Source organism: Leucopleurus acutus, assembly GCF_964270905.1.
Source record: "Leucopleurus acutus genome assembly, chromosome: 1".
NCBI classification, from domain to species: domain Eukaryota; kingdom Metazoa; phylum Chordata; class Mammalia; order Artiodactyla; family Delphinidae; genus Leucopleurus; species Leucopleurus acutus.
In genome coordinates this window covers 36444261-36468513 of record NC_139142.1, presented here as the reverse complement: position 1 = coordinate 36468513, position 24253 = coordinate 36444261, and the positions used below count along the sequence as shown (strand labels likewise).

General features: G+C 56.3%; 1 protein-coding gene across 1 annotated transcript in view; it reads right to left on the bottom strand.

Annotated features, from left to right (window-relative positions):
- Positions 1–4079: 4079 nt before the first annotated feature.
- Positions 4080–24253, bottom strand: part of SPTB (spectrin beta, erythrocytic) — a gene marked incomplete at both ends in the record, with an annotated part of 65771 nt that continues 45597 nt past the window's right edge. The window contains 13 exons of the mRNA XM_082840800.1: positions 4080–4247; positions 4391–4433; positions 4686–4859; positions 6917–7179; positions 16605–16683; positions 17170–17219; positions 17529–17725; positions 18513–18597; positions 19064–19202; positions 20301–20545; positions 21907–22281; positions 22555–22759; positions 23686–23816. Coding sequence (XP_082696926.1) covers positions 4080–4247; positions 4391–4433; positions 4686–4859; positions 6917–7179; positions 16605–16683; positions 17170–17219; positions 17529–17725; positions 18513–18597; positions 19064–19202; positions 20301–20545; positions 21907–22281; positions 22555–22759; positions 23686–23816 — 2154 coding nt within the window. The remainder of the gene's footprint in view (positions 4248–4390; positions 4434–4685; positions 4860–6916; positions 7180–16604; positions 16684–17169; positions 17220–17528; positions 17726–18512; positions 18598–19063; positions 19203–20300; positions 20546–21906; positions 22282–22554; positions 22760–23685; positions 23817–24253) is intronic.

Below are 24253 nucleotides of genomic sequence, written 5' to 3'. Positions count from 1 at the left end.
TGGGGCTGCAGGGCCAGGTGGTAGAGCTGTCTTGCAGGTCTTCTGACCTAGGAGGACGGACTCAGCCTGAAGATGGGTGTGCTGAGTCTAATGAGGTCAAGGGAATATCAGAGGCAAGTGGAGGCCTTTCCTGAGCAGAAGCAGAGCAGGGCTGGCCCATGTCCTGCCAGCTGGTCACAACGGTCTGTGGGTACTTGCACAGTCGCTGAGAGAGCTGCTTCTACTAGACAAGTCTCTGACTGTGGTGAGTAGCCACACACTAGAGTGAGAGTCAGGAGATCCAGCCCTGCGTTTAACTAGCCGGGTCACCTCAACTCATGCTTTTTCCTCCTCTGTAAATTAAACAAGATGGATGAGTTGCTTCTCAAACCCTCTGACTCACACTCTTCAGGAGGTGAGGCCTGGGGAGTAGTCGTCAGCACCTTCCCCAGGTGATCCTTACACAGCCCTCTAGGTTATACCTGGGAACCCTGGACCAGCTCAGTGGTTCTTACTGGCTGCCCACTGGAATCATCAGGGGAGGGAACTTTTTGAAAAATGCTGATGTCTAGGTTTCACCCACCCAGACCAATTGAAACTGCGCCTCCGGAGATGAACCCCAGGTGTGTGGATTCTGATTTTCAGACCTCTGTCCTGAGCTCCATGGGGAAAGGCCTGCAGCAGGCCCTCAAGATGGTTGAATGCATGAATAAGCGAGCTTTTCTCAGGGTCTCAAGTGAAGCACAGAACCTAGGTGCCAGCAGAGTTGTTCCCATAAGACTCCAAGGACGGGCCAGGGTCTGGCTGTGCCTCTTGTCTCCACGGCGGTCCTGTGTTCACAGATTCTGCCTTGCTCAATCCACCAGCCCCCTTTGGTCCAGTTCAAAGGGAAATAGGCGAGTCAAATAAGAAACGGAAATACGGAGCATTATTGATTTATTAGAAAAACTAGTAAATGGGTTTTCTCTGGTTGGTGGAAGCACATTTGAGCAGGTGGAGGACAAGGCCCAGCCGGCCCCAGGGCCAGCCCCAGATTGCGTGGTCTGTGCCCAGCAGGGTGGCAGTCCTCTGCAGCCACCTCCTCCCTTGCATCCTCCCTGAGCTTACTTGTCCAAGGGACCAAGCCATGGGGTCCTCTGGATCTCTGCCCCCTCCTACTGAAGGGAGGAGGGCGATCCAGGGCCAGCCTTGGGGACTCTCTTTGCTCTCCGATAGGCAGGAAGAAGGAGTGGGGTGGCGGGGAAGCCGAGCCCTCCCCACCCCCGCCGCCCCCACCCCAGACCTCCTGTTATGGGTGCTAGTGGAGGGGAGGAAGCTCGAGGACCCTCCTTACCTCCCTCAGCCACAGTCAGTTGAGGCTAGGGGACAAAGGGGAAGGAGAGAGGGAAGGAGGACCACCTGACCATGCCCAGAAGGAGCTTCCTCTAAACTGCCCTGGGGAGGAATCCTGGTTTGCTGGTGTAGACTGGGGCTGTTTGGGGATACTGTTAAAGAAAAGAACTACAGGGCTTCCCTGGTGGCGCAGTGGTTGAGAGTCCACCTGCCGATGCAGGGGACACGGGTTCGTGCCCCGGTCCGGGAAGATCCCACCCACATGCCGCGGAGCGGCTGGGCCCGTGAGCCATGGCCGCTGAGCCTGCGCGTCTGGAGCCTGTGCTCCGCAACGGGAGAGGCCACAACGGTGAGAGGCCCGTGTACCGCAAAAAAAAAAGAACTACAAAATAGAAAATGTAAGGAGGGAAAAAAGAAACCTTGCCAGGGCACCAGGAGCTTAGCCCCCCATGTGGCACAGAGTCCCAGAGCTGGGCCCCTGCAGTCTCAGTCCGGTGAGTTGCATGTCTCGGGGCCTGTGTGATGTGGGGGAGGGATGCGTGGGGAGCTGGCAGTAGATGGTGGGTCACGTGCAGCCGGCTGCTGCCCTTGCCCAGTCTGGGGACCCAGGGGCGGTGAAATCCTAGCTTTTCCTCGAGGCCCTTTCATTCTTGGGACTGTGGAGTTGCTTGCTGAAATTCTTCACTTCAGGTGCTGCTTTGGCACACGTGGAGGGGAGAGGGTGGCCCCTCGTCTCTTGGCGCCTGAAGACTGGCCCATGGGAACAGTTGAGGGAGACTCTTGCCGCTATCTGCCCTGGAGCAGGACATGCCCTCAGATGCACCAGAGGCCTTCTTTATTGCCAGGTGAGTGTCATCACCTCACTGCCTCCTGCCTTGGTTTCCCTAGGTATCGAAGGAGGCTGGTGGGTGGTATAGATTAGGTCCCCTGTGGATGCACAGAGGGCCATAGGGTTAGGTGCATAGAGGCCCAATGAAGACCCTGGCTCCAGAGGTGGGACCACCTGTCAGGCTCCAGCAGAGAACGTCCCTCCTGTGGTTCTCGTCTGCTGAAATCGCCTTCCCTTGACATGGTGGTATTGGTCTCGGGCACTAAGGGCTCCTGGGAAGGCCTCGTGACTCTGGATGCCTATGCCTGTGATTTCTGCCTGAGCTTCACCCGCTTCCGGGGGATCATCTCAGTGTGTCTAAGGCTCCTTCCCATGGGGAAGGTGATGGAAACAGCAACTGCTGGCCCCAGGGACCTTTCTGGTCTACCCAGGGGAGATGCCTGCTGCCTGCAACTTAACCCCTCTTTTGGACCTTAACCCCAGTTAAGATGCTGGGCTGGAGCTGTATTGCTTTCGGAGAGTGGCGGAGAAAAATCCCTGTGGAACTAGTGGTCTCTTCCGTCTGGAAGTCTGACCTCAGCAGCACAGGGAAAGCTATCCCTGGGGATAGAGGTTGCAGGGCCCCTTTAGGCTGTGCTTGGGATTGTGGGGTAGATACCCATGTGGCCCCCTGACTCAAGGCCAGGACCTTCCAGAGGAGCTAAGCAAGGGTGCCCGCCACACCTTAATGGCTTTGGCCCCAGCATTTGTCCAGCCATCTGGGGTTGTTAACGTGGGTCGTAATAAATACCCAGGTGTGGCCACATTTGCCACCCCAGGGTGACGGGTCATGAAATTTGCTGTCGGTCCAGCCAGCACCCTCAGGTGGTACCAGCTGCAGACAGAACACATGGGGTATTTGGCTTTGGGATACTCTACTCCAGGCATTGCGGTGTCCATCTTGTGCCTGGGGCCTGTGCTGTCTCCCGTAAGGGCCCTGGGTCCGAGTGGGATGTTGCTGGGAGTGCAGGAGGACCCCAGGGTGGAGAGGCAGCGCCTTAGGCAGTGTGGAGACCTATCTACCTCCTTCTGGGCTGAGCCCTAAACGGCAACTGTAGTTTTAAAAGAGGGCTGGCTTGAGAGCTTCCTGGTCCTCCCTGCCACCATCGGGGGTGGCAGCAAGGGGTGCCGGAGGCCGTGGGAACCCCTTTGCACTTAGGACCCATCGATCTTGCAGGGTGCCCCCCACTTTCGGTGGGAGGAGGAGCGAGGAGGGGATGCGGTGGCCCCTGAGGTGAGAGTCCCCGTTCTGAGGAAGCCCAGCGGGGAGGAGGCCGTCGTGTCCCGTCAGTCCCCAGTAGCCCCTGGCCCAGAGCTACCTGAAGCCTCCTTCCTCACGCCCCTCAGGGGCAGGTCGGGCATTTCCGGGGTCCTCTTCCCTTTCCCTTTCCCTGGCTGCGACTCAGCAGGAGGTGACCCCAAGCCAGACTTGCTTTGGGAATGGGCAGCGTCTGAGGAACCCCATCCGCCGCCTTCTCCAGCTTATGTTTGAGGGGGGGGGACGGGCTGGCGCCCCTCAGCCCGGGAGCGGGGCGGGGAGAGGAGGGCGTGGGCCTCGAAAACCGTCTCCTGACCCCAGCCCCGGAGGCCCCGAGGGCCGGAGGAGCTGGGAGCTCCGTCCCTGGAGCCCGCGCTCGCCGTGTGCGGGGCGCCGGGGCTGCGGGCAGAGGGCGCGGAGGCAGGCGTGGGCCGGGCCGGGCCGGGCGGTGGCGCGAAGGCAGCTATTGCAGTGCGGCGGGGCCCGGGGCCTGGGGCCCGGCCGGCGACTCGGGGCAGGCAGGCGGCAGGCAGCGGCGGCCAGGCCGTGGGCAGCAGGAAGACCCGGCCGAGGAGGGAAGCGCTCGTCCCCGCTCGTCGCTAGTCCCGACGCACTGGCTTCACCTGCGGGGTGCCCGAGAGGCTACTTCTTTTTGGGGAAGAAGCTGAATCTCTTCTCCTTGTCTTTCTTGCCGAGGCTGGCGTCGGGGCCGGTGATGGAGGCTAGGGGCAGGCTCTGTGCCTTGACACGGATGCTCTGGGACTCGTTGATGGCGGTGCTCACGCCCTGCAGCCAGGACAGCATCTCCTCCTACAGGGCAGGAGGGTCAGGGCCCCGCAAAGGATGGGCTGCCTCTAGGACAACCCCTCCTGAGTGAGCAGGTCAAGTGGCATGCGTCCCTTCCACCTGCCCCTTTGTTGGTGGGGGTCTGGGCTAGGCAGCCCTGCACTTACCTCATCCTTGCCGTGGAAAAGCCACTCACTGCCATTGCTCAGCCTAGGAGGACAGAGTTTCCTGCGTGGCCACCTCTGTATCTGATCCCCCAGCCCCCCTGAGCTTTCCCATGACCAGAACCCTGTCAGGCAGCACAGCACCTTCTGAGAGAGGCAAAAATCAGGACCACCAGCCTCTCTGATTTGAAAAATCCCTGAAGGGCAGCTCAGGTCTGAAGCTGGTCCCAAAGAGTGGGCCCCTGTCCAGCCACTTATGCCAAACCAGGGAAGGGGTAGTGGACAGGCGGGGCCTCACCTCAGCTTGAAGACGTGCTTCTTCTTCTTGTAGCTGGCAGCAATCTCACAGATGGCATGTCTCAGGGCCAGGGGCTCCTCCCCATGGTAGGGCACCCCCAGGGCCAGGTTCTTGGCATCCTTGTAGAAAGTCAGCTCGCTATTCCTGAGCACACAGTACAGGTTGTTCCAGGACCTGTGAGGGTACAGAGAGGCAGGTCACCTACAGTCCTGATACAGCATCTCTGTAATCAGTTCCCATAGCTTTACCATTTTTCTGAATTATACCAATTTTACCCTGATCAATAGTAATACATTTTACTGTTTAAAAAATTGCAAATAAAAATCATCTGCACGTAATTCCACTACCAAAAGTTAACTATTGTTAACATTTGATGTATTTCCTTCTAGTCTGTTTTCTGTTCACATATATAGCTAAAATTGGATTATACTGTATATTCAATTTTATGTCCTGCTTTTAAGTTTAACACTATATCATGAGTATTTCCCCATCCTCAAATATTTGAATTCTCAAATATTTCTTGAAAATAATTTTGAATAGTTATATGGCATCCTATCACATATATAAATAATCCCTTTATTGATGGACCTTTTAATACTGGAAATTTTATCCACGATTTAAATAGCAGTATGATAAACATCCTTGCCTGTAACTCTGATCTTACCTTGAGATATATTTCTAGAAGTAGAATTATTGAGTCTGAGACCAATAGTATAAACAACTTTTCAAAGCATTTCCATAGCCACCAGCATATTTGAGTCTCACTACAGAACTGTAACGTGAACAGAGCAGGGTTTTGTTTTGCTGGTAGTGATATTTTTGTTTTGTTGATGATATATGCCTCGTATACTGTACTAGCACTTTTTTTTTTTTTGTATTAGCACTTTTTAAAGTAATGTATTGGTGTAAATCAAGGCTCATCTCAGCTGAAATGTTTGGTGAGAACAGCAGGCTCATGGGCTCGTGTGTGGGCTCACCTGAGCTCCTTCCCTGACAAATGGGGAACATGTTGCCCTTTCACAGTAATGAGTACTGAGAAACATTAAGCTTTTCTTCCTCCTCTTCCTCCTTTCCTCCTCCCTTCCTTTTGAGGGCAGAAAAGTGGAGAACTAGCAGGGCACGTAGGGAGGAAGGACTGGAAGTTCAAAGAGAGAACCTGACCTGTACAAAGCTGGCTGCAGAGCCATTCCACAAAGCCCAGATTTCTGACGCCAGCTCAGGGATCTTTCCTCTGGCCTTCACCACCTTCTCTGAGCTTATAGCCCAAGTAAGGCAGTTGCAAAGGAGGAGCTGGTCTTGGAGTAAATGGACAAATGATTTAACCTCTCTGAGACTGTTTCTCCATCTGGAGAATGGAAACCACAATATCATAGGAGGTTTGAGAAGCTATTATCAGTCCTAACATAATGCCTGGCACACAGTAGGTACTTTATAAATGCTAGTTTCCCTTTCCCTGCAGGCTTTCCATATAAGCAATAAACCTCTTCAGGTTGGCTGGGCCCCCCAATTGATTTTTGGAATTTGAATTAACTTTGGCATGTCCCCCAGGCTAGGCTCTCTCTGTATGCTGCCAGTGGGCCCTGGGAATGTGGCTGGCTTCAACCTCTTGATGCTGCCTTGTTTCTCTGGGACCCTGGACTGCTACCTGAAGGCAGGAGCCTCCAGAGACTTTGGGTCTAGGCATCCCTGGGTAGACCACACCCAAGGACATGACTGCCTCAGGGTCAGGAAACGACACAGCCTCTGAATGAATTCCTCAGAGTCATATGGTTGCTAGGGGGGACCATAGCAACTCTTTCTCCTCTCCTATTTTATAGCTGGGGAAACTGGGGCCCAGATTGGGTAAAAAGTGGGACTTGGTCAAGGATGTGTTGTTAGTGCTAAGGCCTACCTGTTACCCCGCCCTGGGATAATAACAGCTAGCGTTCACCGAGTTCCTGCTCTGCGCCAGGCATGGCATCTGCCCTGAAGAGGCAGGCTGCCCCCGTCATCCCCATTTTACAAGTGAGAGGCTGAGCAACTAGTACCAGGTCATAGGATTTGAACTCAGGGCCACAACGGAAGACAGGCTTTTCCCATCATGCCAAGCAGCCCCCGGGCTGTCCCAGAGAATGCCCAGGAGCTCTCAGACTAGAGGCAGAGGGTACCCTCGCCCACAAGCATAGCCATGTTGCTCTCAGAGTCCCTGGGAGCTGCCCACCCCTCCTACCCCACGGCCCTCCCCCACACACCTGTTGGATGCCTTCTTGTTGGGCCCCTCCAGGTCGTGCTTGCGGCCCAAGTAGCCCTCCATCTGCACGCTGTGCCCGTGGTCCACCTGGGCCGGCAGCGTTGTAGGCTCTTCACCCTCGCTCAGAGGCGTGTCCAGGACCTTAAAGAGGGGCTCTGTGGTGGGCCTCTCATCTGTGCTGGATTTCTCCTCCTGCCCTTCCTTGTGCGGCCCTGGCGGCAGTGGCGGCTGCAGGTCCTGGGGCCACTGCCTCTCTTCTTCCCCCTGCTCAGGGGCATATGGGAGGAGCACACCTTGCTGGGGGTTCAGAGCCAGGGGTGGCTACTCTCGGCAGAACTGGGAGGTCAGCAGGCCCCACCTGAGTCTGGTTCCTCTCTCCTGTGCCCTTCCTGGCCCACCCTGGCCCTCCCTCAACCTGCTGTGGGTTTCCACCTGGCCTGCTTCCCTAGCCTGTGCCCATGTCTCTGGCTCCATTCTCACTCTCCCCCTCTCCAATCTAACATAGGAACAGAAGGTTCTTAGAGTGAGCTGAAGGGGCTCATCCGGGGGTTTCCGATGCTGCCCGGCTCCAGGGCCCACCCCTGCTTCAGACAGATACTCCAGCTCCTACTGAGTCATCCGTGGGGCTCTGGCAAGACTTCAAATGAAGAAAGGGTTCTGCTGCTAAGACAGGACAGAAGAACATTTGTGGTAGGATGTTGTATGGGAACCCTTCTGTTACCTTCCACTTGTGTCTAAAACCCCAAAGCTAAGGGCACCAGGCCCTAAGCCTCCCCCACCACCCTCTAAAGGGAGACCCAGACCTTCCCGGGTCATGGTGCAGGGCCGTGACCTGCTCCCCAGGTCCTGCCTCCGTCATTTGGTGGGGATTTGTTGGAGTAGGGCAGTGGCTCCTAACGCTGGCTGCCTTTTACAGTCACCTCGGGAGCGTTAACAAAGGATGCCGGGACCCATCCTCAGGATGCTGAGTTAACTAGCCTGGAGTGGGGTCAGCACACTGGAGTTTCTTAATCAGCTTCTCATGCACTCGAATGTGCTGCAGGGGTAGAGAATCACCACCTAAGGAGTCACTGCTCCAGGGCAAGGCCTGCCCAAGGCAAGTGAGGGGCCTCCGGTGGAGCCACGTGCTGGTATGTCAGGTGCGCATGAGAAGGGGAAGCAGACCTCTTACTCCCCAGCTGGGTACACCCTTATGCAGAGGCCTTTGTGCCACTGCACCAGGAGAGAGGGCAGGACAGATTGCGGCAGCAAGGGGCAGCCAGCCTCCGAGTGCAGCACAAGAATGCCGGCTGGGGCAAGAATGGGCGGGTCTCCTATGTGCCCAGCACCAAGGAAGGCCACCCTAGCTTGAGACATCTGGCCAGAACCCTGTCTCAAAGGCCTGACTGCTAGAGACCTTACAGCACCAGGTGGGAAGGGTCTTGTAGGCCCCAAGCAGGTGGTATCTGGACACCTGAAGGACCAAGGGCACTGACAGCCCAAGAGGACCAGAGCCAACCCAGGCAGTAAAGAGACACTGCCCCCTTTTCTACTCCCTGTCCCAGCTGAAGATGGAGACCCAGGAGATTGGGGAGGAGCCAGGAAACAGCAGACCCTGTGCTCCCCATCGTGGGTCCTTCAGACCTTGGGTCAAAGCCAAAATAGAGAAATGGAGAATGAGAGATATGGGCACCATACTGGACATCAGATTGAAGCTTCAAACTGAAACAGACTGGTTAGACTTTTTAACAGCTAAAAGTGACCAAGGCCTGCCTGAGCTGGCACTAAGGAATGGGAAGCGGAGGCTCAACGGAGATGTCTGAAGGCAGTGGTTGGAAGAAAGGTAAAGCTGGTCATGGCTGTATCCCGTCAAATTAGGGCTGTTCAATAAACAGGTTGGGGTTCCCTAAGAACCCCAAAAGAAAGGATAATATGGCTGGAAAAGTTGGAAAACACTACCCTAGTCTAACACCTTCAATCTATGAGAAAACCTGTACTCAGAGAGGTTAAGTGACTTCCCCAAGGTCACACAGCTAATAGATACCAGAGGCAATTAAAAGCGTGCACTCCAGAATTGGACAGGCCTGAGTTTTTACCACATCTGTAGGGCTCTCATCTTTTCCTGTCTTAGAGTCTCTTGAGAGTTGTGGCTGGGCCATGCCCATCTTTATGCATCTGGCAGTATTTATATCTTTGAGTGTCAGCAAAGAGCCAGCATTGACCACAAGGATCTGAAGGCTCTAAAGCCCTGCCTGGATCCTCCTCCAGCAGGGAGGAAGGGCAGGAGTGGCAGGGTTGGATTTGGGAGGCTGCGTTTGGGGTCCTTCTATGGACCCAGTCAGGCCAACCCTCTGACTTGGGCATAACTGTTGGGGAGGTAGTGAAGCCTTTCATCCTCTGTCTCTCCAGCTGGCTGTGCTGTTCCTCCTGGTGATGGGCCAGGCCCTCCCCACACCTGCTCTGGGGGGCCTCAGGGAAGATGTGTGGCAGATGCTGGGAGGAAAACCCAGCAGACCCTCTCACCCAGCCTCTTCCCTCCTGGGACTGGTTTTACTAGAGCCCTGTGTGTCCGTATTTTCTTCCTATACTTTTCATTTCCATGCTCCTTCCTTTCGGGAACTCTCCTCTGAAAATAGAGATGATTTTTCCAGGACTGCCTCCCAATTTAATCTCACCTTTCTTCTGTTTCTTCCTAATGGATGCCTGACCCATGTTCCCTGGCAGGGCCAGTCAGAGGCCACGGCCAGTGTGACCAAAAGTTAAATGGCCAGGTCATGGGTGGGCTTTGGGAAATGGGGGTTTTCCAATGTATGCTAAGATTTCTTCTGTTCTCTTGACTGTTCATGTGGAGACAATTTAAAACACACCCTCTTCCCTCTCCCCTGAAGGCCAAGGCCTGAGGAGAAGGAGTCGAGAATGAGGGTGGGAGGTGGAGGGGTCTGGTGCCAGCTGCTCCTCCCAGGCCCAGTGCTGGCAGGGCTTCTCTCCCTCCTGGGTTAGGGGAAGGGACACACAGGAGAAAGATGGGGGCGTGGTTTGGGCCCTCCTTTTATAGGCCCCAGGTGTGAATATGCTTTGTACCATCTTCTAAGAGAGCTGGGGGTTGAGGGGCAGTTCTCCTGCTGCCCCTGGAACCATACCATGCTCTGATAGAGGCTGTGCCTTGCCCGACAGGCAGAGAGATCTGTGGACAGCAGAGCACCAGAAGGGGATGCTGGCTACTCGTTGGCTGTAGGGACAGGTAGGTTCTGCCAAAAGGCCCTGGATAGCTAAGATGATCCTCCGTGATATAAGGCAGAAGGCCAGCTGCTTTAGCCCTTGGGTCATCAGGAAGATGCAGAGATTACACCTACTCTGCTGAGAGGTAACCCAGCCTAGAGCAATCACTCAGAGGAGCTGGGGACACTGAAAAAAAGAGGATCCAGCTACTTGGAAGAAACTCTGGGCGTCAGGTTGGGGCTGCTGGAGAGTTTAGACCATAAGTGGGTGTAACAGAAGGAGGGAGAATGGCCCAGGGATGGGGCCTGGAATAAGCATGGAGCTTCTGTTCTCTGATTTGAAGGTCTGGGTGACAGGTGGGTGGGTGCGCTGGCTGCTGGGATCACGATGTCAGAGGAGGGTAGGGGACAGGCAGCACTGGATGCTGGTGGGAACATCAGGGGAGGAAAGGGCACAGATAGGAGAGCCTTTTAGGATCCCACAGGATTGTAGTCAAACAGGGAGAGAGAGGCCTGAGCCCCTGATGGGCTGGGGATGGCCACATCAGAGTATTGGCAGAGTCTTGTAAGCTTGACTTTTTAGGGTCCTGCCTTGTTAGGAAACTGACTTGGGTGGGGGGAAGCAGGCAGATGTCTCTTCCCCAGAGGAGGTTCAAGAAGATGAAGGGAAGAGGGGCAGCATGGGTACATTTCTTACCTGGACTAAAGGTGTTGAAGGTGTACTTCCAGGCCAAGCCAGCAGGTGGCGCAGGGGGACAGCACACAGACAACTAACTCCAGCTCCAGGGAGAAAAATAACCAGGGGTGCGACCACAGGGTCTTTGGGAGATTCTAGAAGATGCTCAGTGAACCCAGACACATCAACAAACAAGGAAACACAAGCGAGCTTCTCTCTAAAGGAAATGCTGGTAAGTGAGAACGAGGGCAAGAGGATGCACCCCAGAGATTTTGACTTTAGCCGTGCAATGGTCTTACCTGCCTACCTCACAATAAGGGCTGAGCCTAGAGTGTGTATGTAGGGTGCTTCCAGGGAAGGGCACTCCAGGAAGATTGGTTTGGGAGGGTGTTGGCAATGGATGTTAGAATTCATATGGAGAATGTTTCTCTTAAGAGATGAAGGACTGCAGTGAGAAAAAAATGAAGGGAAAAATGAACACAATCACCTACTAGGTGTTCTACCCATATTCTCTTTTTCTATCCTCACACCCTTTCTGCGAGGCAAGTATCACTGCCCCTATTTTACAGATGAGGGAAACTGAGGGTCAGGGAAAATGAGTAACTAGCCCACAGTCACACAGCTAGTGAGTGGAAGTCTGAGGATGCGAATCTCTCTGGTCCCAAACCCTGTGCTCTTCCTACTAAATCCTGCTGCAAGAAAGAGAAGATGGTGGGACTACTGCTCCAGAGAAAAGAGCCTATCCGATGGGGCTCATGGTCTAAAGGGGAATGCGTCTGGCTTATGTAAGACACGTGGCTGATTGGTTGAGGCAGTGTGGTCGTGTCATGGTCACCTTGGAAAGGGCCAGAAGAGGGGCTTGAGGCCAGACAAGATCTACTGTTGAATACCTTAGGCAACCAAATAGCCCTGTGAGACGGTGGGGTGGGGGAAGCTGGCCACTTCTGCCGCCGAGAACTTTTTCCCTCCCCCAGTGTCTGAGGTCTGGGCTCTCATGCTCTGGGTGAGAAGGCTGTCAGCAGACAGGTTGGGAAGGTTGTTCAGAAGACAGTTGTTTGCAAGAGGAGAAAAAGAGACGGTTGGTTGAGTTGAGAGCAGCCAAAGAGATGAAGAGATGGGAACTTAGGGTGAACAGAGACAGATGCCTAAAGGGAGAACAGAGACGTTGTTGCTGAACAGAGGAAAGAGCATGGGAGGAGCTGAGGCTGGAGCAGCGAGGGGTCCACCGGGTTGGTGGCAGGGATGGTGAGGGGCTCTCGTGAGGAGTGGGATGGGCAGCGGAGGGGCTCAGCACCGTGTCCCAGGGGCCAGCTGTCTGTCTGAGATGACCACTGGGAACCAGGGAAGACAACAGGAGGGGACACAGAGCAGAAGGCCACCACATAAAGTGACGGAGAAAGGAGAGGGGAGAGTGCAGGGTCCCCTTGGACAGGGAGGGGAGACCTGGTCCACGGCCATCCCGGGGGAGAGAACGACTCTTCCTCAGGAGCTGTCTTTGCCATTCCCACCACCAGTGTGGGCTCCCTGCCCTGGAGGCGCTGGCGGCTGCTTGATGCCTTGGTGACTCTGAGCCAGCCACTCAGAAAGTCTCAAAAGAGAAGACACTGACTCCCCCATCCAGATCTGACACCCAGCAGTCGGCAGCTTCACGCCTCATTTCTGAGATGCCTACAATGTTAACTGAGTCCCATCCTGGGTTCATCAGTATCGGGGATGCTCTAAAACACACATTGGAAGATGAACTTAGGAGTTGCCTTTGAGCAGCGGGGCCAGGAAGATCACGTCCGACCCTAGTACAGAGAGCTGGGCGCACCGAGCGGCGGACAGATGTCCACAAAGAGCCTAGGGCCAGCTTCTCCACGGAGCCTGGAGTGCCAGGGCGCGGTGCCAGACTGTAGGCAGACACAGCCCTGCCACGCTGATTCAGGCATCCTGGGGAGACAGACACGCCCAGGTTCACGGGAAAACTGACGTTCTTTCCAGGCTGGGTCTGCTCATTATGGGCAAACACACCATTTGCCTTCACTGTAAAACGCCTGAATCAGCAGCTCAGTTCAGCCTCACGGGGGAGTGGAGGGAGGATGGGGAAAGCTCGCTCAGGCAAGAAGAAACACAGCTGCTGCCTCCACACCCACATCCCTTCCCTCCAAGAACGTCAGAGCCAGGCCTCTGGCCGCTGATTAGAGCCCTAGGCTGCCTGCTGCTGTGGGGAGTTGCCAAGGGAGTGACAGCAGCTGGAGCCAGCCAGCCACTGGCTAAAAGGTGACCTGCAGCAACCCAGGGCCTTCTCAGCCCTGGGGCACCATCCCTCAGGTTCTCAAGTGCCCGTTATTTCCCTGAAGCCACGTCAACCTCTAAGATGCTGGAAGGAGATGCCCAGTCCTCTCGGGGAAGCCAGCTGCAGGCGGTCTTGGAAGGTCGTGGGAAGAGTGACGTCTGTGAGCTGCACTTGGGTAAGAGTTTTCCCTGACAACCTGATGAAGGCCTGATAATGACAGGCACCCAGGCAGCTGCTCTCCGGAGCGGCCTCACCCCAGAATCCCTGCACCACAGAGGAATGTAGCCTTGAGGCTTGGAGGCAGACGGGGCACAACTGCCCCAAACAGGGAACCCCGAAGGCAGACTCTTTCTTGTCACAGGCCCTCGCAGCACCAATCCCTCTCAGGGGTATCCCTCTCGTCGTCACAGCAGCCCCATTGGGAGAGCTCCTAGAGCAGGGCCTCCTTCCCACCCGCGGCCGGGAAACAGGCACAGTGCACAGAAGAGGTTCCGCAGCCGTTGGCTGGGGGCCCCTAAGCCTGGGTTGACTCGGATCCTCTGCAATACCACTGCTTCTCCAGGAAATCAACCTCAGCATCTTAGCAATCAGCATCTCATCGCAAATGGTACGCTGAGGATTCTGGGGCACTCAGAGCCTAGAAGATGAGGACCCTTAGCAGGACCCTCAAGCCCTCCCCAGAGCCGCACCCAGGATGGAGGGGGGACACATAAGGTGGAGGGTGGGGGGGTGAGAGGAAGGGGGACGGCTCAGCCCGCTGCCCGGGGACCACCTTCAGGGCACTGGCCTTGGCAGGAGCAGAGGTCCAACCCTGGCTTCCTCTCTTCCCCAAACAGGAAACACCCTGGCCCCTTGCCACCTCTTTCTCATCTCCAGCCTCACACCAGCTGGCACCTGACCACAGAACCAGGTTCCTCAGAGTTGAGAACGAGACAAAAGTGGGGAAACCCGTCTCTCCCAACTCTCCCTTTATCTAGGTGCATTGTTCACATACAGGAATGTTCTGGACTTTCTGTAATCCCACAGACAGAGCTTTATGAGGGCAGGGAGACCCAGGAGGATTAGGGGGTTTGCCTAAAATCATGCACGAAGTCTCTACAATTAAGGACTAGAACCCAATGTCCTGACTTCGACTCCAGGAATTTTGCCATTTGTGAAACCTTGTTTCTTCTGCTTGGCCTCATGCACTCTTTCTTACACACTTACCGTATAATGGGTTTTTTTTTTCTTTCTTTTTGTTTTTATTAGAAGATGCTCTAATGTGGAAAGGTAAGAGGTGATAGAGGCAATGGATGTGCTTGAAGAAACGCTGAATGCGTGGAATGGTACTCCAGTCCCTGCGTGTGTGTACATGTGTGCGTGCACACACCTGGGAAGCGGAGGACCAGGCGGGGCTGGCAGGGTGGCCACCGTGTGCTGTGCAGGAGTCTACTCAGGGATTCAGGTGCCTGGTCCACTCCCATGCAGGAAGCCGGCATGCACTAGTGATGGGTTTCACGTGAAGCCACAGCGTACGGATCTATCCTATAGGGCACCGACACCAGACCACACACAGCACAGATCTATCCTATAGAGCACCGACACCAGACCACACATGGGACAGCAGGAGAGCCACTGGACCCAGGCCTACCCCAGAGAGAAGGCTCAGCGGACAGCCGCCTTCCTGGGAGAGGCCTGAGGTTTCTGGAAAGGTTTTGAACCCTGCATGTGACCCATTCTCCTCTCTTCTCATATCAGAGACCAATGGGGTATCCCACTCTCCCTCAGAGTCCCGTGGAGCCTCGTGAAAACTCAACAAAGGGCTCGGAAAGGAGAAGCAGCAAGAAATCTGTTTCCGTGAGGCCTCAGGCCTGGTGTTCATTTGATTCGCCATCCAGTTTCTTCCTGGTACCGGGCACAGGCCAGTTTCCCCATCTGGCGGGGTGGCTGGCTCTCTGGGAAGGGTCTCAAATGTGGGCTCACTCCCTCCTTCCAGAGACGCTCAGGTCCAAGCAGGTTATACTCCCCCCAAATCCAGCGACATTCAGGCGGTGGATGGAGGCGGCTCTGATGCACATGTAATTACATTGCACAGACGTACACGACACAGACAATGGATGGATTGCGCAGGTGGTCACGAACCCGCAGACCCAGGCCACCACCGTGCAGACACACAGGGACGCACAGCTGAAGCGCAGGTGGCAGGAACAGTCCCAGCCCCCGTGTCCACAGTCCATGCCAGCCCCCAGAGTTCTCTCTCCTTCCAGTGGAGGCTGTTCCTGAGAAAAAGTCCACCAGAGACTCCCACATGCGCCGATGGGATCTTCAGAGGGAAGTCCTGGGAGAGACCCACCAGTGGGAGCCCAGGAGTGCCCTCTGCTGGACATGAAGGGCTGGTGCAGCTCAGGACACCTCTGGCCGGCTGGAGGTGTCAGAGGGAGCTCAGAGTGTGAGTGTGAGTGTGAGTGTGTGTGTGTGTGTCTCAGAGGGTGGGAAGGGCTGAAATATAGACCTGACGGGGATTCTGCACAGGAAATGCTCAGTGTTGTGCATTTTTCTGGAGTGGCTGGTGTACCAGAAATTTCCACCAAGAACCCCTGAAGGTTCAGGCAAGCTCACCTGGGCACCTGGAGAGGTGGTGGACATGCAGTGGCGAAGCCATGCAAGGCACATGCTGGATTCTTGCTTTCTTCTCGGTCAGCTGCTCCCAGCACATTTCCCCAAAACCTGGATCACAGCCTCCCAGACTTCCTGCATAGACCTCCTGGTTCCTTTTAGCTAAAGGATCTATTCCAGGCCAGGTCCTGAAGCCATCTGCCAGGCCTCTGGCAGTGGGAGTGTTTGCGTCCCTCCCTCACCTCCCCCAGGCATCCTCTTTTTCTACAAATTGGAGGCCTGTGACCCAGAAGCCCTGGGGCTCTCCCTCACTCCTGAAGGGCTCCGTCAAGTCTGTGCTTGCCTCAGAGCTAGCTCTATCTCCAACTCACTGACCCATGAGCCTCAGGCCAGGAAGGTGCAAAGGGGGGAGGGGCTCTGCTTAGGAGGAAGGAACCTGCTAGAGGGTGGGTATGCCCACTTCACTGCCCCAAATGCCATGGCCAGGGCAGGAAGACCAAATGGTCCGTTTGTGAGTATATCTGTGTGTGTGTGTGTGTGTGTGTGTGTGGGCGTAGAGGGTAGAGTTAAGGATGGTGTTAGAGGGAAAATGGGTAAAAGGACAGCGCATACAAAGGAATCATCCCTGCCTGTATAAACTGTTCCCCCTGATGTAGATGGTAATGTATTTATATAATAAAATTTATTAGACCAGATAAAACCAAACTAAGAGAGTCATGCCAGTGGGCTGGCATGTCAGTCTTTTCTTGGTTGAAGGGAGAAGGGGAATTATTCTAGGAATTAAGAAAAGCTGAGTAAACAAGGAAGACTGACTGGAGGAGTCTGGGGGGCAGGGGCAGTGTGTGCCCATCCTGGCCTCCTGCCCCAGCTGGGCCTAGTCGGGATGAGGGGGCTCGGGCAGCAACGACTCCCAGGAACTAGACAGATGGGACAGGGAACTGACCGGGGACGTTCGCTCGGTGGCTGCGCGGTGGGGACCTCGGGGAGCCTCCCCTGCTGTCTCGCCTTCCTCTTCTTGAGGCCTATGGAAGACATAGTCCCGCTTTAGAAACAAACACCTCTCAGAGGCCAGAGACCACCTCCGAGGCCTGGCTTCCCACCCCGTCCCCAGAGAACACAAGCCAAGTCAGCAGCCTGGCAGACACTTAGCAAGGAGCTGCTCAGTCTGCCCCAGCCTGAAAGGTTAGGCAGATGCTTCAGAAATGCCATGGCTCCGCGCAGCACGGCCTCCGGGACACGTGTTCAGCCGGTTCCCAGAGCCGGGGGGGCAAGGGTGCAGCAGCCACTGCTCTCCATCCATTTCCTTCCTGCACGAGGCCTTCAGGCCACCCAGGACTGGGGGAGAATGAAAGCTCTTCTCTGTCTTTAAGCTCCAGACACTATTTCCCTGACTAGTGGCCCAGGTGTGAGAGGTCACAGGTGGATTGTCAAGGCATCAGGGGGCGGTTTCTGATTAGAAGGACCCTTCCCCTCTCCCTCCTCCACCCCTCTCAGCAGAGGGCACTCACCCGGTCTCCTCGTCAGTTCTCTCCGGGGTCTGGTGTTCTTTGAGCTCAAGCTGGGGGAGGCAAAGGCCGGGGGTGGGTGTGGGGTCAGAGCAGCCACAGAGGGGAGCCTGCTCTCAGACAACCTTCCTCCAAGGAGGCTCCCGATACCCGGCACACCTGCTGTTCCTTCCTTTTGGAATGAGCCCCTTTTGTCTTTGGGGTTCGAAAGTCAGCACTTTCTCCCACCCCTATTTCCTTCCCACTCTCCCGCCTTGCCCAGCCTTTACACTGTCCGCAGGTCCCCAGTAACCGCCGAAGACTTCTTGACTTGAGGACCCCCCCAGGCGTGGCTGCCCACCGCCCCGAGCCTCCCAGCTCACCGTGGTGGGCTTCTCCAGGGCGGCGAAGCGCTCTGCCCAGCCTGCCGTGGATTTCTCAAAAGCCTCGTGCCTCTTGATGAGCTTCTCCACGCTGTCCACCGTGTGTCCAAAGTCCCGGCTGGCCAGGTAGGGCTCCTGGGCGATCAGCCACGCTTCAGCCACCGAGGCGTCCCGCGAGAACTGGCACACTTCCAGCCCTGCCGCGGACAACACAGCCCAGGGGTCTGTTAGCACCCGGCGGTCCGATCCTGCTGGGACCCCGGGGCCCCTCACAGACAAGGTGCAGAGCTGGCGGGCAGGCCGAGGCCCACACAGGTGTCCCTGAACCGCGTGGACACCCTGCTCAGTGGCGACGGGCTGCCCGAGGCTGCTCCATCCCCGTGCTGGGCCCCTACCTCATCTCCACCGATAGCGATATTGAAAAACACATGAATTAGAACAAACTCTAAACAAAATGGTTTTGACATCGCCCTTTGAGAACAGTCTTGAGTGTTCCCTTCCCGGCCCCTGGCTGTCTCACACAGTCATGCACAAGCAGCCACGGGAGAGTCCAGGTCTTTGTGGCTTGCAGCTCCTACCTGGGTGGTGGAATTTCCCTACCTCTCCTGTTTCCAGCTGCGGAGAACAGAGTTCTTTCTGTGCCCCACACGCCTCAGATCAAACCTTTGGGATGCGCTTGAGCCTTACGCTGACCCCTGGAGAGGCCACAGCTCTACGGGGACACCGGCCAAGCAGGAGGCGGGGGACAGGTGGGGCAGAGGGTGGACAGGGAACAGGTGCTGGCTGGTCAGAGGCAGGCTTCCAGCAGCGTGTCTGTTGGGTCTTCTTCCCCAAGGCCCTTGGCCCTGAACTTTGCTGATGAGTGGTGCTGTGGCGGCTCTTCTCCAGCAGGGGGGGAAGTCCACCGCGTTGCGACATCACCCCTCCCCGGTCCCTCCCCCCGCCCCGCCCCCCCAGGTTCCCTGGCTCCCAGGCTGCACTCACACATGTGGAGCTGCTCCTGGCGGGCCTTCCACTTCTCCTTCATCTCCTTCCTCCTGGACACCACCTGCTGCAGTTTCTCCCTGATCTGCGGGGAGGAAGGGGAGATGGCTCAGGCTTTGGTAACCCTTCCCCCTGTCTGAGGTGGTGTGCAGAGGGGCCCTGCACAGCCTGCTGGGCTTTGTCCCACCGACCTGGCTTCAAGTCTTGGCCCTGCCACTTGCCAGCTGTGCTGCCTTGGGTAAATTACTTAACCTCTCTGAGGTTACCACGGGCCTCACCCAGGAAGTGGGCGTCACCAAGACCAAAGCACACACATATGTGAGGGTTAGTTGGGTTATGAGCCCACTCTCCCTGCAGAGTAGCGGCCAGTTCCTCAAATAGGTTTGGTGGAGCTATAATCCCCGGGCCTACACACAGCCCCAGTCCCCCCCCAAGAAAGCCTCCTCAGAGAAACCACGGCCCATGGGTTCCCTCCCAGGAAGCTGTCTGGCCCAGCAGGAGCGGAGGCAAGGACAGGGAGGGCCCGTCTCTGTCCCGCCTTCCCCTCACACCTCATCCGAGGCTTGGTGTTGCCGCTGCAGCAGGGACTCTCCGAGCTCCAGGCAGGCGCTGAAGTTCTTGCTTCGGGTTTCCATCTCCGCCAGAATGCCCTTGTGATACTTCATGAGCAGTTCCACCGAGGAGACGTCCCTGCGGGGGCGGGTGTTTGGTGAAAAAGGAAACTCTGGGTGACTCTGGCCCATCTGACACCAAGTCCCGATCAGAGGGGGACCCCTACCTGCCCGGGAGTCTGACTCTCTCCTCTCTCTCTGGACAGCCAGGAAGTCCTCTGCCAGCTGCCCAGCCCCAGCAGGAACACTGATGCCCTAGTGTCCTCCCTTGCTCAGTGGTCAGGACATGGACGGGGGTGCAGTGACCATAAAAAAAGCCCGGGAATGTTAAATTTGGCAATAAAAAGGAATGAGGTACTGATACATGGATGAACCTTGGAAAGATTGTGGTAAGTGAAAGAAACCAGTCACAAAGGACCACATATTATATGATCCACTCATATGAAAAGTCTACAACAGGCACATTTAGAGACAGAAAGCAGATTAGTGTTGCCAGAGGAGCGGGGGGTGATGACTGCTAAGGGGTACAGGGTTTCTTTTTGGGGTGATGAAAATGTTCTAAACATGCTGTGGTGACGGCTGTACAACTGTGACTATGCGAAACATTGAATGGTACATTTTAAATGGCTGAATTGTATGGTATGTGGATTATAGCTCAATAATGATGTTAAATATAAAAGCTTGACCACCAGGACAGGCACCCTAGGGGCAGAGGGACAGAGGTGGGCACAAAGCGTGTAGAGAGCTCTGATCCCGGCCGACTGCCCACGTGCCTGCCCCCACCTCTCATGCGCAATGAGCTCCTTTCCTGAGTTTTAGGGAAATGGCCCCCATATGCCCGTGCTGTGGGGAAGAGCAGGACCACTTCTGGACCTGCCCAGCTCTGAATGTGTAAACTGACAACCACGGCCCCTGCCCCCACCGTAGAATCTGAACGACCGATGTCTTTCTCGGCACTCTCAGGATTCCCTTTACTCTGGAATAGTCGGTTCTCCCGGTGGCAGCTGAGCCACTCAGATTCTCCCTGGACGCAGCCTCAGGTGCCCCTTGGGGATTCTTGCGCACCCACAGTCCAGGACGTCCCTCCGGGGCAGACCCTCGGAGCAGCGCCCTGCTCTGCCAGCCTCTGGGACAAAGTGGGCCGGGAGCGGGGCTGCCTTGAGGACGCTGCCCTCACCTGGGCTTCTCCTGGGTCTCGATCTGCCGGATGATGCTGTCCATCCAGGAGAGGAGATCTCGGACCATGCTGAAGAAGCGGAATTTGTCCGCGGTGTCCACCAGCTGGGTGCGGCGCCCCGCGCAGGCATCGAGCAGCGCCTGCCATGCAGCAGACACCTCCTGTTCCTTGTTCTGGATGGTGTCTGCCTTCTCTCCGGCGTACGCTGTCTGCAGGCGGGTGGCCACGTCCTGGAACTGCTGTACCTGTGATGGGGCAAAACTGAACATTGTTTTCCAGGCAGACACGACTTGGGCCTGGGATGGGCGAGGGCGTCTGCCTCCTCCCAGTCTCCCTCCCGGGGACACCCACTGGGTGCTGGAGAGAAGGCTCCTTGCTTTGGCACCCCTACTGACCCAAAGCATCCCTTGGGCTCTGATGAGGATTTGGGAGTGAGAGGGGCTCTGTGCCCTTTGGTGTATGACTATGAGAGTAATTATGTACCAGGCACTGCTCTACACACTTTCTGTTACTCTCTTCATCTTTACAACAACACCGTCAAAGAGGTACTATTATTATCCCTGTTTTTGAGATGAGGAAACTGAGGCACAGGGAGGCTAAGTGACTAGCCCCAGGTCACTCACGCTCAGAGAGGGTGCAACTGGGATTGGAGGCGTGCTCTCAACTCGCTGTTCCTAACCATTCTGCATGGTACCATCCCCTGTTTGAGGCCGGCCCCAGGGCAGTGAAGCCTCATTCCTGAGACCTCGTTGGGGCTGTACCTGCCACAGGGGCTCCAGTAACCCCAAAGCACCTCCAGCTGGAGGACACATCTTGAGGCTGTCCCCTTCTTGGTGAACCAGGGGCCCAACCTACTTTGGTGTTCTTTCCCGAAACCCTGCTGGGTCGGTGCAGGACTGCACAGCTGGCCCAGCTGGCCCTGCTCCACTGGAGGCCCGGTGAGTCCCCACAGCTGAGCCCCTTGCCCTCAACCTATCCATCATGCTGAACTCTGCAGAACCCTAGGGGCCTGTGGAGGTACCTCAGGGGGCAACCCATGATGAGAGGAGGGAGTCTAGGCTGGTCTTGGGCCCCCCTCCAGCTCCCATGGGGAAAGGCTGAACAGCTCAGTGGCTAAGGGTGTGGAGTCTATAGCCAGACTGCCAGGAGCTGAATTGCGGCTCCACTGCTTAGCTGCATGTTTCTGGACAACTTAGTCACCCTTCTGTGCCTGCTTTCCTCATCTAGAAAAGGCAGATAACATTATTCCCTTCCTCAGAGGGAGGCTGAGGATTCACTGACCACGTATATTGCTTAGAACAGTACCTGGTACTAGAAAAGTGCTACATGTATGATCACTAATGATACTGTAACACTTTGACAACCAGAGAAATTACATTTGAAGGTATTTTTGCATCGGGTTTTGGGAAAGGTTCAGTTTAAAGAACTAGTTCTGAAGCTAAAGAACATCTGAAAGCCTCTGCTTCCTGCCCGGAGCTGTTGCTTCTCTAAGGAGATGCCTGTTCGAGAAGTCTCCCCTCTAGAAGCCAGTAGAGGACCTGACACTGCGCCCCAGGGAAGCTAGTCATGGGGAAGGCGTGGAGGGACGGCCAGGGATGAGAGGCACCTGCACACCCAGCAGGTGGAGCTCCCGCTCGAAGGCTGTGTGCACGCGATGGAAGGACTCGGCGGTGCTGGCATCCAGCCCCACATCCTCAGGCAGCTCGCGGTGCTTCTCGTCAATGAGGCCCAGGATCTCGGCGCCAGTGTAGAAGTAGCGCTGCAGGTCATAGGAGGCGGCCAGCAGCTGCATGCGCGTGTCAATGAGCTCCAGCAGGTCCGCCCACATCTCGTTCAGCCCGTCCTTCCACTCGGCGATGGTGGCCGCCTCTGCGTGGCCCACGTCGATGAGCCGCTCAATGATGGCATTCACGTTGTCCACCCGCTCCTGTCCAGTCGCCCCGGTCTCCCGGGCAAAGTCCCGGAACTTGTCCCGGAGCAGCTGGACGGGGGTAGACAGAAAAGCGGTTACCGGTTACCAGGGCTCAGGGGTGTGGTGGTGTCATCACACTAGCTGTCGACCCTCCCAGCGGCACCTGCCACTGCCTGGAGCTGGGCTCTCACGTCTTCCCCAGGGCACTTGAGCTCGCACGGGGGGAGCCCGCATCTCTGCGGCACTTTGCACCCGGCGGGTGTGTGTATGTGTCTGCCACGACAGCTCCTAGGTCTACTGCACTAGAGGGAGACAAAGCAAGCAGTGGCCATGGGTACTCACAGTCACGTGGTCAAAGTCTTGCCCCATTTCTGGGGAGGAGGCCACCAGCTCCTTCTCCGTGATCCACTGCTCCAGGTCTTCCACCTCCCGCTTCAGCTGGAACAGGTGGTACATGTTCTCCAGCTTCCGCCTGCGCTCCTCTGCCATGTCCTTCAGCCCCGCGTACTGCTTGTCCACCTGCCCTTGAAGTCTGATGATCTGTTCCCTGGAATTCAAAACAAGAAAGCCCTCAGAGACGGCAACAGAGAACCTAGAGCAGCCAGATCAGGCGCCAGCCTCCTCCTCCCCAGGCCCGAGGCAGGGACGAGTGGCGGAGCACAGCTTCAGAGAAACAGCAGAGCGGCTTTGCACGGGGAAGAGTTGGGGAGAGAAGGAACCATCCCTTAGACCATGATGCTTCAGGGGATAGTGAAATGTGTTCCCCTAGAGGGGGTGCCTCCCGCCCCTGCCCCTGACTCTGGGAAGCTCAGAGAGACACGTGCAAATGGAGAACTCTTCCGCTATTCTTCCAGGGAGGCTGAGGCGTGGGCTGGCTGAGCCTGGCTCCACCAGCAGCAGCCCCTGCTCAGCTCTTCTGGGAGGGGCATGCCATACCAGGGGCTCGATCCCTGGGGCTCCTTGGGAGATGCTGAGGCAGCTGCTGTGGGTGCCCTGAAGGTGACTGAGGACAGGGCCGTGACTGGGGGTGGCCCGAGGTGTCTGGCCCAGTGGGCTCCCATTTATGCAGAACCCACACAACTGAACAGTGTAGATGGGTGCATAATGATTTCGCTGAGACACTGTGAGATCCTGAGGTACCTCCTGGACCACAAAAAGAAAAGCAAATTTAGGCTAAGCTGAAAGATGCTGAAGACGAACTCCTGAAAAGACTGGAGCTCTCTGTTCACCAAGAGGGTAGTTTTGCTGTTCCATTTCCTAAAATCTCTTTGCAAACCAGGCCTCAGTCAGCCCTGTGTGAAGTTACACAAAACCACAACATAACAGGGAACTGGGCCAATCAGCAGGCCAGAAGGCAGTTTTCTCAAACCCACAGTTTTCGGGAAAACCGTTCCTGTTCTCCGCCTTGGACCTGAAGGGCTCCTGGTTGGCGGGGCCCCTGGCCTGACGCCCGGGATCTGGAGGCACACGCACCCCTCGGGGTGGCCTGAAGACAGCAGGCTCTGGGCCCGGCCGGCCAGCTGCTTGATGCTTCTCCCGTACTCCTCTACGGTGCGCTGCTGCCGCAAGTGCCGCTTCAACATCACGATGGCGCCCTCTTCATCCTAGGAGGCAGCGGACCGTCAGGGCACGCGCTCACCTGGCCCAGCTTACAGCCCTGCTCCTGGAGGTGCCCGAGATGGGGGAGGGCCAGGCTCGCGGGACACCCATAGGAGAACTGCCCACGGTCCCCTCCCCTCTCCTCCCGTTGCCCGGCAACACCCACACCCTACCTTCCATTCGTCACCCTCAATTCTCATCTGACATCCACCCTTCCCGGCCCAGATCCAACCTCTGTCCCCATGGAAACTTCCTGTATCACCCCAGCTTTTAGAGACCCCCCTCACCTCTCACCCACTCCCGCAGCAGTTCATCTGCACAGAATCCATGGCACAAAAAAGGTGAAGAACCCTTGGGTTAGAGCAAATCTAATTGGCAAACAGGGCGCCCGGCTGCGGTACGTGCACTGTATGTTCTTGAGAGGAGGGGCGTCCTGAGAAGC